Source organism: Ictidomys tridecemlineatus, chromosome 1, assembly GCF_052094955.1.
Source record: "Ictidomys tridecemlineatus isolate mIctTri1 chromosome 1, mIctTri1.hap1, whole genome shotgun sequence".
NCBI lineage: Eukaryota > Metazoa > Chordata > Mammalia > Rodentia > Sciuridae > Ictidomys > Ictidomys tridecemlineatus.
Genome location: NC_135477.1, coordinates 29,608,284 through 29,626,981, shown reverse-complemented (window position 1 = coordinate 29,626,981; position 18,698 = coordinate 29,608,284). Strand labels below are relative to the sequence as shown.

The following is an 18,698-nucleotide window of genomic DNA, read 5'->3' as shown; positions in this document are numbered from 1 at the left end:
TAACCTGAATGACTTGGAATGGATGAGGGATTGATGATGTCATTTTCCTGGAAAGAAGTTCAGGAACCAGTGGTTGAGTTGAAGGAAAAGAAATAAAATGATATTGATTTGCTTTTTGAGGTGTATTTGAGATATCTGGGGCTAATATGAAGTAGGCTATTAGAAATATGCTCTGATGCAAGAGATAAAGAGATTATTCTGCATAATAGTAGAAATATGTACTAATTTTTACTTCTTGACTAGAATTGTAAATATCTTTATAGCAGGACATATTTTTAAAAACGTCTCCTGTATTCTCACACTGCTGGGCTCTGTGCAAACATTTTATTGGTCCTTATTAAATATGAGGTTTTATAAGTAATCTCTTTTATGGGGTGACTTTGTATATAGAGGAGATAACACATAGCGTGTTTGATTTTTTTAATTTATGTTCACAATTATTTAAATTTGTAAATATAAAACAATTCTTCATAAATGTACATTGTACTCTATAGCAAATTTTAACAAACTTGATAATTTCATAAAACAAAACTAGGAAAGTTTATTTATTGTTAGATATTGACTTAAAACTTCTACAAACTTAAATAAATCTTGTAACTGTAATAATTTAAAATTATGTGATTATTGAATTTTGTGTTTAATATGGTATGCAAACATTTCAGCCTAAAATCACAAGTAAGTCAGCTGTTCATCCATACATCTTAGAGTCAGTCATAAGATTGGCTTTCATAGGCCTGTTTCTTAAAACATGATAAATTTTTACCAGAAATATATAAAAGTACTTATTATTTTGTTGACAGCTTTATTTAGATATAATTTGTATCCTTTACATTTGCCCATTTTAAGTATATAGGTCACTGATTTTTATTACATTCACAGAATTTTGCAACCATCATTGCAATTTGATTTTTAGAATGTTGCCATTACTACAAAAAGAATTGTGGTGCCCATTTGCAGATATTTGCATTTTTCACTCCTAAACCAGCAATGTCTCTGTACATTTTGCCTGAATGGCCTCATAACTATGGTCTTTTATGTCTGTCCTTTTACATTTAGTAAAATGTTTTAAAGATTTATTCATCCATATTGTAATTTTATACCATTATATGGATTATACCACTTTTTGTGTATCCTAGACTACTTCTTTATATAAAATAAAATTCTGGTTCTCTTAAGTCATCTCCATTCTTATTTTTTAAAGAAAGCCTGAGAATAAGTGAAAAAAAAATTTTATCATAAGTTTAAAAAAATACAACAGAGTTACAAGGATTCTTCATGTGCCATATGATATATTTCATTCTTTCCAAAGAAAATAGATAATGAAAAAAGGTAAAAAACTATAGGAACATTTATTGAAATAAAGAACAAACAGTAGAAAAGATTTAAAAAGGTAAAGAGTGGGTATTAGAAGAAGAAGAGAAATCTGGTAACATTGATCAAGATAAAAAGGAACGAATAAAAATACTACAAAAATGAAGACTACAGTTAAAGAAAAGATTTTAAAAATAAGCAGTATTTCTTTAACACATAAACAGTGCTGTCAGGTCTTTAATCTGAATAATTTCTTATTTATCCAAACTACTTTGAGTAACCCTCACCCCCAGAATGAATGGTAGTTTCACTTTCCAAATTAGAGCATATCTAGAAATGTCCATTTGCCAATATGCACAGATAATAATAGATTGGCTACATAAAACACTTGTCCCCTCAGAATTTTGTAAAACAGTTTGTTGGGCTTTTAGCATTTGTATCTACTAGTTAAATGACTGCAGTTTTAAATCTCTTTCCTCTTATTTTAATTAAAATTTTCCCTTATTTTGAGCTTTTATACTTTTATTTTCAGGTATTTAATTCAGGCATTTTCTCAGGAGAGTTAAATGTGTACACCCCGCTCGCAGTATTATGTCTCACACTTTATGGAGTCCCTTAGATACAAAGATTCAAGTCAGTTATCATTCAATAGGAAATCTTTGTCTTCTTTTTTCTTCCCTTAAAAGTTTATTTTGATTTAAGTTTTTAAACTTTTCATTCTTTCCCTTTATTCTTCTATAGTAAATCATACTTTACAGATATAGAATGTTCTGGCCACCTATGCATCACTGAGCTCTGACTTATTATTACACATTATGTGAAGGCATTTCTTAAGCTGCTTTTCTCTATTGTGTATTTTTTCCATTTAATTACCTTTACAGTCTCATGTTGCTTAGCCTATGGCGTCAGAGAGAGTATTAACAAAAATAGTATAGATGAGTTACTTGCTGTGGCCTGTTGGTGCAGTTGAGAAGTAGTAAGCACAACATATGGGAAGCTGCTGCTGATAAAACACAAAATACTGTTTTACACTAAGCTTTTCTAAGTAGGAGTACACTCTAAAATAACAATAAAAAATGTAGTACAAATGATTTTCTAACAACTCACGTTTGAACTTACATGGGTCTACTTATATGTCAGTTTTATTTATATATTTAATTTTTGGAGATTTATGACACTTAAAAAACACTCAAAAGACAAACTACATGGCTTGGAAATAAATGTTAAAGAAAAGTGTAGCATTATGAATGCTTAAATTCATGTAGAGAGTAGTCTATTTTATCATTTAGTACCATAAAATATACAGGAGTCTATTATAGAAATTTAATAATGATCAAAACTTATGCCTACAGATAACCATACATTGTGCTATTTGCAGTTTACATCTCAATTTTTAGAGATGTAAATAAGTATTTGATGCAGTATTAAATCATAACTGTATAAAGTTAACTGTTGTACATACTGTACTACTATAGTAGTTTTGCTATTGTGGTGAGCTCCAGAGTTACAAGGATTCTTTATATGCCATATGATACTAATAATCTCCAGGAGAGTACTTCAGTGCTCTGATAAATTTTATTTCTATAAAAAGTGATCTCATGGGTTTCACACATGTTTCACAGTATATTACCAGGAAGGTTAACTGTAGGCTACTCATAAGTTATGTAAGTTACTCATATATTAGTTTTGGAGGAGTCAAAAATTATTTTCTTACTGGGATTTGAGGGCAGTGCTCCTAACCTCCAATTATCAAGGGCTGACTATATAGGAAATAGAAACCAGTGAAATAACTACACACACAGTGTTTTGTGTTAACAGCCATGATATCATTAGGCAACAGGAATTTTTTGCCTCATTATATTCTTACTAGACCACTGTCATATAGACAATGTGTTGTTGACCGAAATGTTTGGTGGTACAGAACTGTATTTGACAATTTTATTTTTTTTCCTCTTCCCAAGACATTTGTTCTCTTTAAGGGGGGGAAAAAAACTTAAAAAAAAAAAATTTTTTTTTAAAGCTCCCTGGTCTCAATAGAAATGCTATTTATAATTTAGTACTTTTTTCTTCATTAGTTCTGTTTTCAATTTGAGTTATTAGTTGTGATTAAGTTATTCCCTTCCAGTATATTGGTCAAGTTTTGTTATCATTCTTGTGCTGGGTAATTCTAAAAGTGACTACTGGACCAGCAGATAGGGGCAATCAGAAGGCTTGGGCTGGAAGCAGAAGTTTAGGGAGAGAGGAAAAACTTTTTTGTGTGTGTGGTGCTTAGCATTGAACCCCCCATGGCCTTTTGCGTGTGAGACAAGCACTCTACCAACTGAACTGTATCTCCAGCCCTGGAAAAATTGTTAACGAATATAGTTATTCAGCAGTGGGATGAACTGCTAAGAGCAATGAGGGAAAGAGTGGCTGAACATTGTTCATTACCAAAGAAGTTCATCAAGACTTTTTTGGTTGAATGACATACTGAGATAGCTATAATATCAATTAAAAGGGATTAATTACCTTATATTATTTTGGTTAACATATAAAAGATTATAATCTAGTGCCTTTAATTTGCTTTAATTTTGTGGCTCACTTGTATTAAGTTCAGTCTGGTGTCAGCAAGCCATAGACTCTTGAATTTTAAGGAAAGAACTACAGATACTGTCAGTTTGCTCTTTGTTTATTAATATATTCATTGATTATTGTAACCAGCAAATACCTTTGAAATGATACTTTACAAAAATAATACTTTATTAGAGATGGAGGTTTTTTAATACTGAGCACCAAACTTTATATAAACCTGAGTACAGAGTCCAGGGAGACTTAATGTAAAAATTGCTAAAATTTTCTGGTATACTGTGCTGTGGCTGAGGTGACCCCAAATATTCATGTGTTGAAACTTTAATTCCTCAAGCAGCAAGGTTAGGAGGCAAGATCTAGGGGAAGTGTTTGGATTATAGGGACAGAGCTCCCATGAATGGATAATGCCTTTATTTTACTCTTGAGTTCCTCCCTCAAGGGATTGTGTTAGTTATTATGAGAGCAATTTGTTATAAAGCTTATCCATCCTTCCCTCTTTTGTTCTTGCCCACTTGCCCTTATGCTTTCTACTATGAGGTAAAGCAGTACTAGGTCTTCACCAGAAGCTCAGCAAATATCAGTACGGTGCACTTGGGTTTCCGAGCCTCAAATTATAAGCCAAAATATACCTCTTTTTAAAAATATTTATTTCTTAGTTTTAGGTGGATACAATATCTTTATTTTACATTTATGTGGTGCTGAGGATCGAACCCAGTGCCCCATGCATGCTAGGTGAACGCTCTACCACTGAGCCACAATCCCAGCCCCCCAAACATACCTCTTTTCCTTAAAACCTACCTAGTCTTATGATCTTATTATAAAAACAGAAAATAAAGAAGTATTTATATTTCTCCTCAGCCCTCTCATACTGTGAGTCTCTAGACAAGTTAATCTCAGAGGAGAGGTTCTCAAGACTTATGAACCATTTTTTCATTCTCTTCATACTGTATTTCTTCATCTCAAAAGTAACAGGCTATATTGTTAACCTTACTTGGCTGTTTATTTGATGTTCCTGTCTTGTTGCTACTATTCATAACCTGCTCTCCATCCTTTGGTTAGAAATAAAAATAGTAGAGATTGTAATTTAGATTGAAGGAGGACATTTGTTAGAAATGTTAATCTTCTATCTTCTGTTTTCCTGATTATATCAGAAGTTAAAAATCAGACTTACAAAGTCCTAGTATAAGAGAAATAGGAAATGGGAAGACCTTGGCCTTCTTGGAGCTGTAAGTCTCCTTAAGGAGAAAAATATAAACATAAAAAAAAAAAACCCACAGGGTTTGGGTAACCTATGACAATTTTTATTTTGTAAATACTCAATGCTTTGCATATGGCAGAAGGGAAATAAGGCTTAGGCAATTAAGTTTTATTTAAAGGGGGCTGGAATCTGAGAATTCTGACAATGAGAAAACTATAAACCAAAGCTGTATGAGAACAGGCACCATGTCTTCACCATTGCCTATTCAGTGTCACCTCTGTCTCTGGCAGGTTCTCAGTTAATACAAGTTAAATAAGTGAATATCTTTATTAAACAAATTGAAAAGAGATAGATACTTGATTTGGACAAAAGTGAGATCCAAAGATTTGAGAAAATATTAGGAGATAGAGATGATTGTTGAACACAGTAGAAAGCCTACCTGACCAGATCTGTGGGAATGAGCTGGAAGATCTGAGAAAAAAGCTTGCTGAAGGGAGATTGGGATCAAATTAAAAGCATCTTTGATTGCCAGACTTGAGAATTTGAAGTTTATTCTTTAAGCAGTGTATATTTTGAAGAAATGCTGGCATTGTTTAAGCAGTGTTTTAGGAGGAGTATGATGAGCTCTCTCTGCTTCCTGGCCCGTCCATGAGCTGTGCAGTTTTCCTCTGCTGGGTCCTTCCTATATTGATGTGCTGCCTCATCTTGGACTCAAACAATTTGAGTCAGTCATCTATGCACTAAGGCCTTTGAAACTATGAGCTCCAAATAAACTTACCCACCTCTTTAAAAAAACAAAACAACAACAACAAAAGAAATGTTTTTTTTTTGGGGGGGGGGGGAGAAGGGGTTGAACTCAGGGGCACTCAACCACCGACCCACATCCCTAACCCTATTTTGTATTTTATTAGAGACAGGGTCTCACTGAGTTGCTTAGCACCTGGCTAAATTGCTGAGACTGGCTTTGAAGTCAAGATCCTCCTGCCTCTGCCTCTGCCTCTGCCTCTGCCTCCTGAGCCGCTGGGATTACAGGAATGGGCAACTGTGCCTGACAAGAAATAGTCTCGATGATACTGTAGGTTATAGTAAGGAAGAGACTGGAGAGCAGCTTTGAGACCAGTTGTTATGTTGGCTAGAAATTCTTTGGAAAAAATAAAATATTTTTATATGTACTATGTTATGTAGAGGTACTTTTTGAACTCTACTGATTGAACATAATGATATGACTTGTCTTTTTCAGTATTTGGTTTTCCATGGCATTTTGTTATCTTCGAGGCTTTTTTATGAGATCATGGTATAAATTTTGAATGTATTTATTCTACCTTTATTTGCCTTTTATTAATGTCAAGCATAGCGTTTAAGACATTTCCTGTTGCTATGCAACTGCTAAATTCAATATTTATTATTAATAAAACTGAGTGGTATTAACATCCAGTGAACAGAGGGTAGCAAAATATAGCTTTACAGATCCAATAATATTTGTAAGGTTTGATGTATTATAAATATGAGCAAAAGAGGAGTGGCTTGTTTATAGTTAATATTTTTAGCAGAATTAGTTGTGGTTCAATATTTTGAGTTTATGACCAGACTTTTGGTTTTTATTTGCTTCCTTTTGGTCTTTCTTTTTCACTGTTTTTTGATCTATGATTTTTTAAGTGTCTGTGTAATCTATGATGTTTCTCAATCTTTTTTCATATTCCATTCTTTATAATTTAAATTTTTTGTTCTTCCATAGTCATCTTCTGCACATTTCCTTTGTAGTATTATTTCTTGCTATATTTACATTTTTCCTTTTCGAGAATTTATGCTTAGAATGCACATTTGGAATTTGTTATAATAAACACAGATAAAAGAATATAGACTTGCTCTTTAGGATAAGAGCTGCCAGTAATTGCTTAGCTATATTTTCAGTGTGTGTTCAATGATTTCTAGATATTTAAACACTTTATATTTGTGAAATCAGAATTCCTTTTTGCAGGGACGAAAAGTAGGAATGCTTAAAAGTTGGAGACAAGCTATGAGACTTATTTTGGAGTAATTGCTGTGATCTGGTTCCAGGGCTAAGAGGATAGATAGCATCAAACAATTCCTTTTCATTATTTCACCACCAGCCCTCTGCCTGCACAACCTCTGACCCCAACACTTTCTCCTCCCTAATGTCGGGAAGAGCAAAGGACCATAGTAATTTAATGGAAAACATTTTAATTATAGTAGGTAAATAATAAGCAGGCATAAGTACCTCTCATTTGTTGGAGTGGGTAGTTTGCTAATATCTTTGGATAGCAAGAAGTAAGGAGAATTGAAAATCATTTGCTCCTCTAATAGTAAGTGAAGAAATCTACAGTTTTAAGATAGTGCAGAAAAAATAATTCTCTAATTACAATGTAGATGACACAAACTCTGGAGGTTACTCTGTTGAAAATGATGGCTTACAATGTTATTTTTATAGCCAGATGAACAAGATACTATTTCTAGGGATCATCTTGTCTACCCCCTTAATCTTTCAAGTACTTTATTGTTTTATAATTAATATGTTGTGTTTGTGGTAAATAAATGGCTTATATGTTTGAGCCTCAAAAATGTCCAGTAGCCTATATATTATTAGTGATTCCCTTTATCCTGAATATAAAAGTGCTGTTTAACAATTTTAAAAAATTACAAGGCTTCAGATGATAATGGATTATCTGACAAAATACACCGTTCCTGAAAATACTAGGAATTAATTTAACTCTTTTTATATTAATTACAATAGAATATCTGTGTATTTCAAAAGTATTATGTACACAAATGTGCAAGACATACTAATTCTCTTTAAAGGTCATGGTTAATGTGCATGGATTTATGTAATAAGTATTTGAGCCCACAGTGAGGTCTTTGATACATAGTTTGGGAACCAGTGCTCTAAAGCTTTATTCCTAGTATATTGTATAGAGCTATAATCTAATTCCCTTCCGTTTAGTCTCTTCATTCTTTTTTTTAAAAATATTTATTTTTTAGTTGTTGTTGGACACAATACCCTTATTTGTTTTTATGTGGTGCTGAGGATCGAACCCAGGGCCCCGCACTTGCTAGACGAGTGCGCTACCACTAAGCCACAACGTCAGCCCTCTTCATTCTTTAACAATCTAGAAAAATTAGCAAGATGTTTTCATTAAATAGACCAGCAAAATTTGTGTAATAAAGTTAGAAAAACTGCTTATTTTTTAATTTTCTATTTTATTCATGATGTAGAAGGATATGAGAGTTTTAAATATTTGTGTACAGGTATATTTGAATTTTTTCTCCTTTTTTGTATGTATAATTAGTGATTTTATCTTTGTAAAGGAACTAACAAATAGTTTCACCTTATTGGCAATATGAAATTTGGAGTTCTTTTTTCTAAAATATTGTGTGTGCATATGAGAAAGAGTAAGGATTTTCTTTTAAGGATCTCAGTAAGGATTTTCATTTAAGAAACTATTAACTTGAAAAAGTCTATGATCTCAATTGGTATTCAGAAAAATAATAATGCTCTAGATTATTCTAGAACATTGTGGAAGTTCTCAAATACTTTCACTCTTCATTGAGAAAGTTGCCCTTTAAAATGGAGCTTGAGAGTTAATGTAAAAATTTTGTAGAACAAGCAAGAGAAACTCAGTTTCCATTCTTCCATTAATTATTTCTGGTGTCTTTTTTCTTTCTTGATTGTGCTCTGAATTTTTGTTGATTATTAATCATTAACAAATGCAAATGCTCCTTCTACATTTGTTATTGACACTTTTTCTTTAGCATCCCTTTAATAATAATAATCTGGGATTCTTGAGAACTGGAGAAAACATCATCATTTTTCTTGTAACCAATCAGTATTACCATAGTGGATATTATATGATTGTGATGATGGATTCTTTTTTTTTTTTTAAATCCTTTTTAGGGTTTGAAAGTATTCTTGAAGGGCTGTTTGGACCTGCATTATTTAAAGATCTCAGTTTATTTAAAGGTATTCAAAATATTTTTAGTATTTCAGATTATTCCTGGTGACAAATATGGTACCTTGGTAATTTAAGCTTTATGTCTCATCATTTTTATTTGCAGTTTTATGAGGGTTAAAGCTATCTTCATGTAAGTTTTGCGTGTGGGGGGTGGGAGGTGTATTTAGTTGATATTGTTAATATATGCATGATTAGCACATACCAGTGAGCAGTTTGGTGAAGAATTTTGAGTTAAGAATTTTAAGACTTAGCTGTTGGTATAGTTCATTACCCTGTACCCAGTTTTCAGTGGTAGAGAACATTCTTAGATGTATACACAAGGCTCTGGGTTTAAAAATTTAAGATAAAAGAATTTTAAGACATAAGAAGCATGTCTACTCTTAGTGAAGATTTTGTTAAACAGTGTTTTTGAAATTGATTTATTTTCTTAAAAATTCAACTTCATGATTATTAATTTGTCATTCATTTTATTTTTAGAGTGTGAACCTGAAGGCATTTCTGATTGGACTTTTGATGAAAATTGTCTGTTCTGTTGCTTGAGAAGAGATAAAGTAAAGGTAACCAAGAAGTTTGTGAAACTTGTGTAAAATATTTTAAAGTTTCTTTAAAAAAAAAAAAAACTTATCACTTTGTTAGAGGATTTATAGGAAAGGGAAAATGTTTAAAGGGTTTTTGATAGTAACTTTGCATTTTAAACTGTTTCTTGTCTGTTGGTTATCCTTCTGAGAAATCTGTATCCCAGGATGCATTTATTTATATAGTTCATTAGGCAGAATAATTTGGTTTATCCTGATATGAAGTTATATAACAATTCAAGAAATGGGATTCACTTTTAGTACAAAAAACCAGTAACATAGATCTTGATCAAGTATTTAATAATTCATATATTTATGATATACTGTGGTTTATACCTTAAAGTAAGATTCTTTTGGGGTCATGAATGCTGTTTGTATTCAGTTGTAGAAATTAGCTGAACTTTTGTGTTTTTATCATTGTATTGCTTTGTGTCAAACAGGCTTTTGGTTTGGAAATATTTCGGTTATTGAAACTGTTGATAATGATTTACTGTCTTGTATTTCTTTTCATGCTACTTACCCCCCCCCCTTTAAAATTTTTTTGTAGTTGTAGATGAACAGCATGCCTTTATTTGTTTATTTTTATTCGGTGCTAAGGATTGAACCCAGTGCCTCATAATGTGCTAGGCAAGCACTCTGTCACTGAGCTACAACCCCAGCCCTGTGTTTCCTATTTTAAAGCCAAGGAAACATTTTGAGTCTTCCTCCTTCTGTGTACACTGAATTTAAATCCTTGACCAGGTTCTCTCAGTTTCTCCCTCTAATGAATTCCCTTCTTTTTCATTTTTACAGTGAAATTACTGTGAAACAGTAGTAACCATAGTTCAGACACCAGTCACTATTTCTGGACCACTGAAATAACATGATTGGTCCTTCTCAGTTTTCTTCAGGCTTTTCAATACTACTATTAAGTTAAACTCCTTACCCCCAACCATCACCCCTCAAATAGTGTGGAAGTATTACCCTGTACTCAGTTTTCAGTCACTTTCTCATTGTCTTCTGGATCCACCACCCAATTCTTAGTGTGACTCAGTACCTAGCACAATTCAGTCTGATTTTCTTTCTAGTATTCTATATAATTTCCTTTGAACTAAACTAAAAATCTGAGAAATTTAGTCTGATCATTTGTATTAAACAACATGTTTTTACTAGTCTTTGGACTGTACCATTGAATACTTGTTCTCTCTAACTTGAAAGTCTCTTGCTTTTACTCTAAGCGCCCCGCCCCCCATATGTAGTATATCTATGTTCTAATGCTGTTTCATCTTTTACTCTGGTTTTGTTGTTTGTTTTGGTTGGTCTTGGTACTGAGGATTGAACTCGGGTACTCAACCACTGAGCCACAATCCCTAGCCCCCTTTTTATTTAGATTATTTATTTATTTAATTTAATTTAATTAGAGACAGGGTCTCACTGAGTTGCTAAGTGCCTCACTAAGTTGCTGAGGCTGGCTTTGAACGAAATTGCAATCCTCCTGCCTCAGCCTCCTAAGCAGCTGGGATTACAAATGTGTGCCATCACACCTAGCTGTTTTGTTTTTGATGGGATGTTTTGTTTTGTTTTGTTTCACTACTGAGAATCCAGTCTCAAACAGTTGATCTACATGCCCAACCTTTTTAAAAATTTTGTTTTGAGGCAAGGTCTATTAAGTTGCCCAGACCAGCCTCCAAACTTGCCTCAATCTTTTTATCTCAATCTACCAAGTAGCTGGATTGTAGGTGTGCACCAATGTGCCTGGCTTTCATGCCGTTGTTATAAATTTTATACAACTAATTATTTGACATTTAATATTCTGCCTTATTCTGTTCATCCTTTTCTATGTTTGAATTTTGTGTCGTTCCTGGTTACATTTGTCAACTGCTGAAGTCTGGAACATGCCATATGCTTCTTTGTTCCCTTCAGTGTAGTCACTTTAACACTGTTTGATTGTTGGCAAGTTGCTTAAAATCTAAAGCTACCAGTTAACAGTTTCTTAATATTATTCTTTTGTGGCATCTTTTTCTTGTCCCCCACCCCCACCCCTCGAATGAAAAAGTTGTGACTCTCTGAAATGGTGTGTTTTCATTGAATTGATGAGGAAGTTTTGAAATTTAATTTCTTTTGAAAGCAACCAGAAAACGAACGATGTTGTTCTGAGTTAAACTACCAATGAAGTTGAAAATCATCATTGTAAACTGTGTGTGTATTATGTGTATCTTGGCTTTTATTGAGTAAATCATTTAATATGAATTTTGGTAGAGTAGAAGAAAGAGCGATTGTCTTTAACAGGTTAGGATTGAGATTTGGCAGTTGAGTACAGTATTTCTTGTAATATGATTTAAGAGTTTTCTATTGCTGCCTGAGGCTAAAATATTATATGAATATTAGGAGAAAATGCTGAAATAGAAATTTATGGAACATTACAACATTTAACCCCCCCCCTTTTGTAACTGTTTGAAGTTTTACAGTTTTTAAGTAGTTTTCTGAGTAGAAAGTATATTTCTAATTGACAACTCAAGAGAAAACTGTTTTTCTTCATTAGATACTATACTATTTTTCTTTGTCATTTATTGTTTTCACAGAGACCCATACAGCTATAATGGAGAGTAGGAAAGAGCCTAGATTGTGTAAATTGTCATGTATATATCTTTTTGTTGTGGGATTCTTTGTACAAATCAAGAGCATCTCAACTAAGAAGGATTGGAATCTGGAAATTAAGTGTATCTATTGGGATAAAGGTTAAACTTGAAAAGAAAGAAAAAAAACCTGGAGAAGAAGAAAATATCAGGCTGAGCACAAGTGGAACAACCTCGTAATCCTGGCTAATTGAGATAGGAGAGTGAGATAGGAGACTGCCAAGTTTGAGGCCATTGAAGTCCACTTAGTGAGACTCTGTCTAAAATGAAGTTTAAAAAGGGTTGGGGAACATAGCTCAGTGGTAGAGCATGAGGCCCTGGTTTCAATTCCGAGTACCACAAAATAAAAATAAAAAGCGAATGTGGGGGTGGGGTGGAAAGGGAAATATCTGGAAAGTGTGGTAATAACCAATAGATGGCAGTATTGAGCATGATATTGGAATCCTGAGTTTCAGGTTGGAATGATGACATAATTTAGGTAGTGTTTGGAAAAGCAGTTAGAAATAATGGTCTGATATTTGAGTAGGAGATGGAAGTTTTGTGTATTTTTTAGTTAATTGGATTTTCAGTGAATACTGAGACTGTTAGAATGAGTAAAATAAATACATTACTTGTGTTTTCTTCATAAAACATGTAGGTGAAAGATACAAAATAGTCTTGTCTTTCAGAGATTTGAACAGAGATTGTCTAAAGATTAGAGTAGTCTCCCTTATTTGGGGGGTGTACATTCCAAGAACTCCTCCCCATTAGATGCCTGAAACCACTAATATATATCTAGATATATTAGTATTAAACCATATATATCTAGATATATCTTTATAGATAGTGTATTTTCATTGAATTGATGAGGAAATTTTGAAATTTAATTTGGTTTGAAAGCAACCAGAAAATGAAAGATGTTGTTCTGAGTTAATATATATATATATATATATATATATATATATATAAACTATCACAGTAAATATTTGTAAGTATTCTTTTTATAATACTAGTTTTTCATCATACAGTAATTTTAGCATCTATTGATAAATATTGCCTTATAAAATATTACTGGGATTATGTGACAGTTAATGTGTGTATACACACACAACACATTGTGCAGTAAAACAGTTATTGTGGCATACTTTAAGATCCTACAGAGGTTAGAGATATAATTTGTAAGGGGAAAGTAGCTAACATTTTATGAACATCTATTTTGTGCCAGTTACCTTTATGTGTTACCATTTAATCTTCAAAGCAACTTATAATGAAGTGGTTAAAGGTATCCCAGTTTTATAAATAAAGAAGTGTAGGGCTGGGGTTGTGGCTCAGTGGTAGAGCGTGTGCCTTGCATGTGTCAGACACTGGGTTTGATCCTCAGCACCACATAAAAATAAATAAAGGCATTGTGTCCATCAACAACTAAAAAAATATTTAAAAAAAAAAAAGAAATGGGAAAGGTCAGGAAGTGAGATTGTTATAGGCAGAATCACATAGCTGGGATTTTATTTGTTTTTAAGAGTTCATACTGTTTAATAGCAACATTAGGGACAGGATTGGAGGAAGTGGAGAGCAAGGTAAAACAGGATTTGGCATTACTTAGGTGGACAGAGGGAGAGAACATGAAAGTAACTGAGCTTGACCATATTATAAGGTCCAGTCTTAGCTGTGTTAGAAATCTGTGTATGCTTCACTGACTGCCTGACTTGTTTGGTTGCATCTTTCCTTCTGATTGGGCAAAATGTAGGTACCCGATAGAATATAATAGGTGAGGTACTAAGAAGTTGGAAGGCTTCATAAACTTGGCAAAGTGTAATGTTAATAGCTGTTTTGAGTGCTTCCACATGCCAGGTATATGTTCACAATTCTCTTGTTTATTACCTAGTCATCAGGGTTTTAAACTTTTTTGGCTTCTTTTAAAAATAATAGTAGGCTTATATAGTTGCAAAAATCATACAATAAATTCCTATGTGCCCTTTAGTCAGATACCCAAATGTTTTTATGTAACCTTCGTATAATTATACAAATCAGGAAATTAACATTAATTTAATACTATTATATGTTCTGCACATCTTTAAAAATTAACCAGTTACTCCAGCAATATCCCTTTTCTGGTCCAGGAGCCAATCTAGAATCACATTTTATATTTTGTTGTCATATCTTCTTTAGCCTGCTATAGTTCTCAGTTTTACTTTGCCTTTCTTAATGTTGATACTTACGATGAATACCGGCAAGTTGGTATGTAGATTTTACCTCTCTGTTTGGTTGTACCCAAGAGTCCTCATGACTGAAATTCAGCTGTACATTTCCAGCAGGAATTCCATAATACTGATATTGTGTCATCCTTAGTACACCATGTCAGAAAGCATGTGAGCATGTTTACTATGATCACTTGGTGAAGGTGTTATCTGTCAGTTTCTGTACTAAAAGGTTTTTATTTTCCCTTTTTATTTAATATATTTATGGAGAAATACCATGAAATTTTGTAAATATTCTTTTAGAATACTAGTTTTTCATCATACAGTAATTTTAGCATCCATTGATAAATATTAACCTTATAAAATATTACTGTGATATGTGACAAAATTATGATTTTTTTTTAAACCTTATTTCCTCAGTTTTTATTAGTTGGCATTCTAGTGGAAAGAAGAACTTTGCTTTTTCCTCCCATTTATGTAATTGTTTTTTAATCTTTCAGTATGAACTGTGGATTTTTATTTTATACTAAAAATTATAATTCAGTACCATCTTTGTGTATTTTGCAGTTCAAATTATTGCAGGCCATTAAGAGCCCTTTCATAGGCTGGAGTTATAGCTCAGTGGTAGAGCACTTACCTAGTACGTAAAGCACTGGATTTGATCCTCAGCACCACATAAATATAAATAAATAAAATAAAGGTATTATGTCCATCTTCAACTGAAAAATATTTTAAAAGGGAAAAAGTCCTTTCATGCACTTTTTTTTTTTTTTTTTACCTGTTTCTCTTTTTTTTTCTTTCCTCCCCGCAACCCCAGCACTTATACACTGTTAGCACCAAAAGATGCTCCGGAGTTATCTATGCCTTTACTGTCCCAGCCCTGGGTTTCTTCAAGGAGCCTACTTCCTTTTAATTGAAGAATTGTATAAAAATGTAAGGGGTTGGCATCATGAGTACTCAGGATGTATGTTACTGAAATACACTATGTCTGTATTTTCGTTGTCTATTAAAAACCATTTTATGAAATGGTTACTGATTGAAGATTGTGTTGAAGTGGGTATGATGAGCTGATAACCATAGTAATGAAAGTATGCTGGAAAGATAGAAAAGATAAGAAATTTCTTTTAGTATTTAATGTTCCTAAAAATGGACTCAACTCCAAGTGAATAACCTAATCTTGTGTATGGCTAAAACATAGAAGAGGTAGCTATTTTAGTGGTACATGGATGATTCCCTAAGGATGATGGGAGAGTAAGATATTATATCAAAACATAAAATTAGTTTATTATAAGGCTTTAGTAGGTTTAGTGTTTTGATTGGCATATCAAAAATAAGAAGTTAGGAACTTGAGCTGTGTTTTTGAAGAATGCATAGTTCTGGATAAGCAGAGAGGAGAATGGCTACATTGTGGATAGAGCAGAGCATTTATTTTTAAAAAGTAACCATTGACCACATACAAACAAGATGTTGTGACTGCTGAAAACTGAAAAATAAATATTAAAAAAATTCTCTCTCTCTCTTAAAAAAAAAAAAGTAACCAATGACATGGATGGAGCCAGATTATACATATCCTTCAGTGCCCAGCTAACTCATCAGTCATGTAACTAGATCCTTTTCATGTTTGTTATTATTTCATCATGTTGTGCATGTTTGTACTGAACATTTCATAGTTCTTCTGATTCATGAACATGCTTTAATTAAAAGTGGAGGTATATCATTTTAACATCTAAATGTTTACTGCTTTTTTAGTACAGTGAAAGTTTATAATAAGATGCTGGGCATGATGGCACATACTTATAGTTCAGCAGCTTGGGAGGCTGAGACAGGAGGATCACAAGTTCAAAGACAACATTGGCAACTTGGGAAACCTGTTGGTCATTTGGTTGGTTGGTAGGTAGATAGATTGATGGATAGATAGATAGGGAGTGACTTAAAACTGGGGATGTAGTTTAGTAGGCGAGAACCCCTAGGTTTACTCCACACAGGGTAGGGGGCGGGTAAGAAAGAGATTGGGGTTATAAAGTTCAGTGGCAGAGTGATTTTCTAGCATGAGAGAAGCTGGGGTTCTAGTCTAAAGCACTAGTATACACACACACACACACACAAATATTTATAGTAGCAGTTACTAATTCTAGCTATTTTCTCATTGTATTGAATATATTACTTGGGGCGTATTCCATCCTGCTTGGTGTGGCTTGCCTTTTATGTTGTCCTGGAGTACCAAAAATCAGTATGTATTCACGGTACCTATTGTATGCAGGGAACCGTGGAAGAATCCATGTAATTGCTTTCTATTATGAGAAAAAAGAAACAAATATTACACAGTTAAGTAATATTTATATATGAGATTTAAGTTGATACAGAGTTAAACAGATACTACTTGGCTAAGGGTACAGCTCAGTAGTAAGAGCACTTGCCTATCATCCTCGGGAACCTAGGTTCAGTCCCTAGCACTGCCAAACCCAAAATAGTAACAACATATTGTACAAATGAGTACATGATTAATGAGTTGCTCAGTTAATTGTACATATCTCAATTGGGACCTCATCTTCTTCAATTTCTAGAACTTTCATATATATTATTTTAAAAAAAATTTTTGACAAAGTGAATTAATGCCTAGCCCAAAAGCTCCTTTCTTAAATATCAGGAGGGTTTCCTTCTTCCATTCTACAGAGCAAATAGAGTTAGAGAAGCCATTAAATGATAATTAACTCTACTATGTTCAGTTTTATATGATTAGAGTTAATTAACTGAGTAATTAGCAATTTATTAAATATTTGGTTCTATAATTGGCCGTAGAGGTTAACAAAAGTAAAAGACCGGATCTGCCTTTGTTTGTGGAATGTTGAGGAGACCATGGATGATTGAAGCAGCTAAACCTATAGTTCATCAAGAGATTCAACTCATCCTTATTATTCACTCAGCAAAACTCTCATGTATGTAGGAAACTTTGAGAATGGAATCTCCTTCATTTTTATATATAATATTTTAGAAGATAGTGGATAATACAAGAAAATATAAATGTTACAGCATTTAAGAGGTCCAAAAGATGATACCGACCAAGTTGCTTAGTCAGGAGGTGAAACACAAGTTGTCCTTAAAAGGAGATCTGGCTGGGCACAGTGGCACAAACCTGTAATCACAGCAGCTTTGGAGGCCAGGGCAAAAGGATGGCAAGTTGAAGGCTAGCTTCAGCAACTTAATGAGACCCTAGCTCAAAAGGTATGGGGATATAGCTCAGTGGTCAAATGCTCATGGGTTCAACACCAGGTATTAAAAAAATAAAATAAAATAGAGTGATTGATTTGCTCATTGTTTGTAGAATGCAGGAGGCATTTATAGTGAGAATTTATTGGAAGCTCTTATAATAATCCTGAAAATGAGCCTGGACTACAATGGTGACAGTGATTATTATGCACAGAGATGTATGTAGTGAATCTGGAATAAAATATTGCCTGTACTTAATGATTGCATGATTGTATAAATAAGAGATTAGAAAATGACAATTGTTACTGACTCTAGGCTTTGAATCCAAGATGGCTTATGAGAAAGGGAGAAGGTGAGGTGGCCAATTTTATAGAGTAGACAGGGATGTGTAAATTGAGTACATATACAAGGTCTAGAATGAATACTTAATATTTGTAGAATTTCAAATACTTATGATAATGAGAATATCTAAGGAAGTGAAATTTTTGAGGGGTAAAGTACAAAACACCTAGACTCACAGAAGAACTTCATTATTGAAAGTAGGAAGAAGAAGAATCAGATTGGAAAGAAAATAGAATTATAGAATAAATAAGATACTTGTTTTGCATCAGATATCTTTCAGGAGCCATTCTGTGAAATGACTAGGGGGGTGTATTGTAATGTTTGCTGTACGATTTCATAGAATGAACCTTACATGAATTGAGCAAGTACCTTAAAAAATATTTTGAAAGCATAGTTTCTCAAGACTACTCATTGTGGGAGCCAGACAACAAGTCTGACATAAAGTAGGAGTTGTGGCAGTTAATAGGATATACACTAATAGTTTGAAAAGTTGTTAGAGAAAGAAGTGATGATGAAAACAGGAACATAGAAAGAATAAGAAAAGGATTAGGAGGCACGGGGAGCTTAAGTAATATTTATACTCTTGGAAGAAGCCAGAGGAGAGGAAGAAATTAAAGCTATTAAGAAGGAACTGTTGAAGGAGGCAGAATTGTAAGAAAACCAACAAGAAATTAGTTACTGAACAGTGATAGGAGATTAATGTTAAAATTAGAATATAGTCAGTGTAACTGGGGATC

At 33.2% G+C, this 18,698-nt stretch overlaps 1 protein-coding gene across 17 annotated transcripts in view; it reads left to right on the top strand.

Moving 5' to 3' along the window:
• The window catches only part of Lcor (ligand dependent nuclear receptor corepressor), a 181,479-nt gene that overhangs the window by 49,088 nt on the left and 113,693 nt on the right, over positions 1-18,698 (top strand). For 11 of the 17 annotated variants that reach the window (XR_013431236.1, XM_078032721.1, XM_078032907.1 and 8 more), the window contains one exon: positions 9,523-9,602. Coding sequence is in view for 6 of the 17 variants with exons in the window: in XM_078032721.1 (XP_077888847.1) it covers positions 9,523-9,602 (80 nt within the window). In the remaining 11 variants the exon portion in view is untranslated. Of the gene's footprint in view, positions 1-8,987; positions 9,054-9,522; positions 9,603-18,698 lie in introns of all 17 variants that reach the window. The other 6 variants (XR_013431234.1, XM_078033063.1, XM_078033164.1 and 3 more) reach the window with 1 other exon arrangement.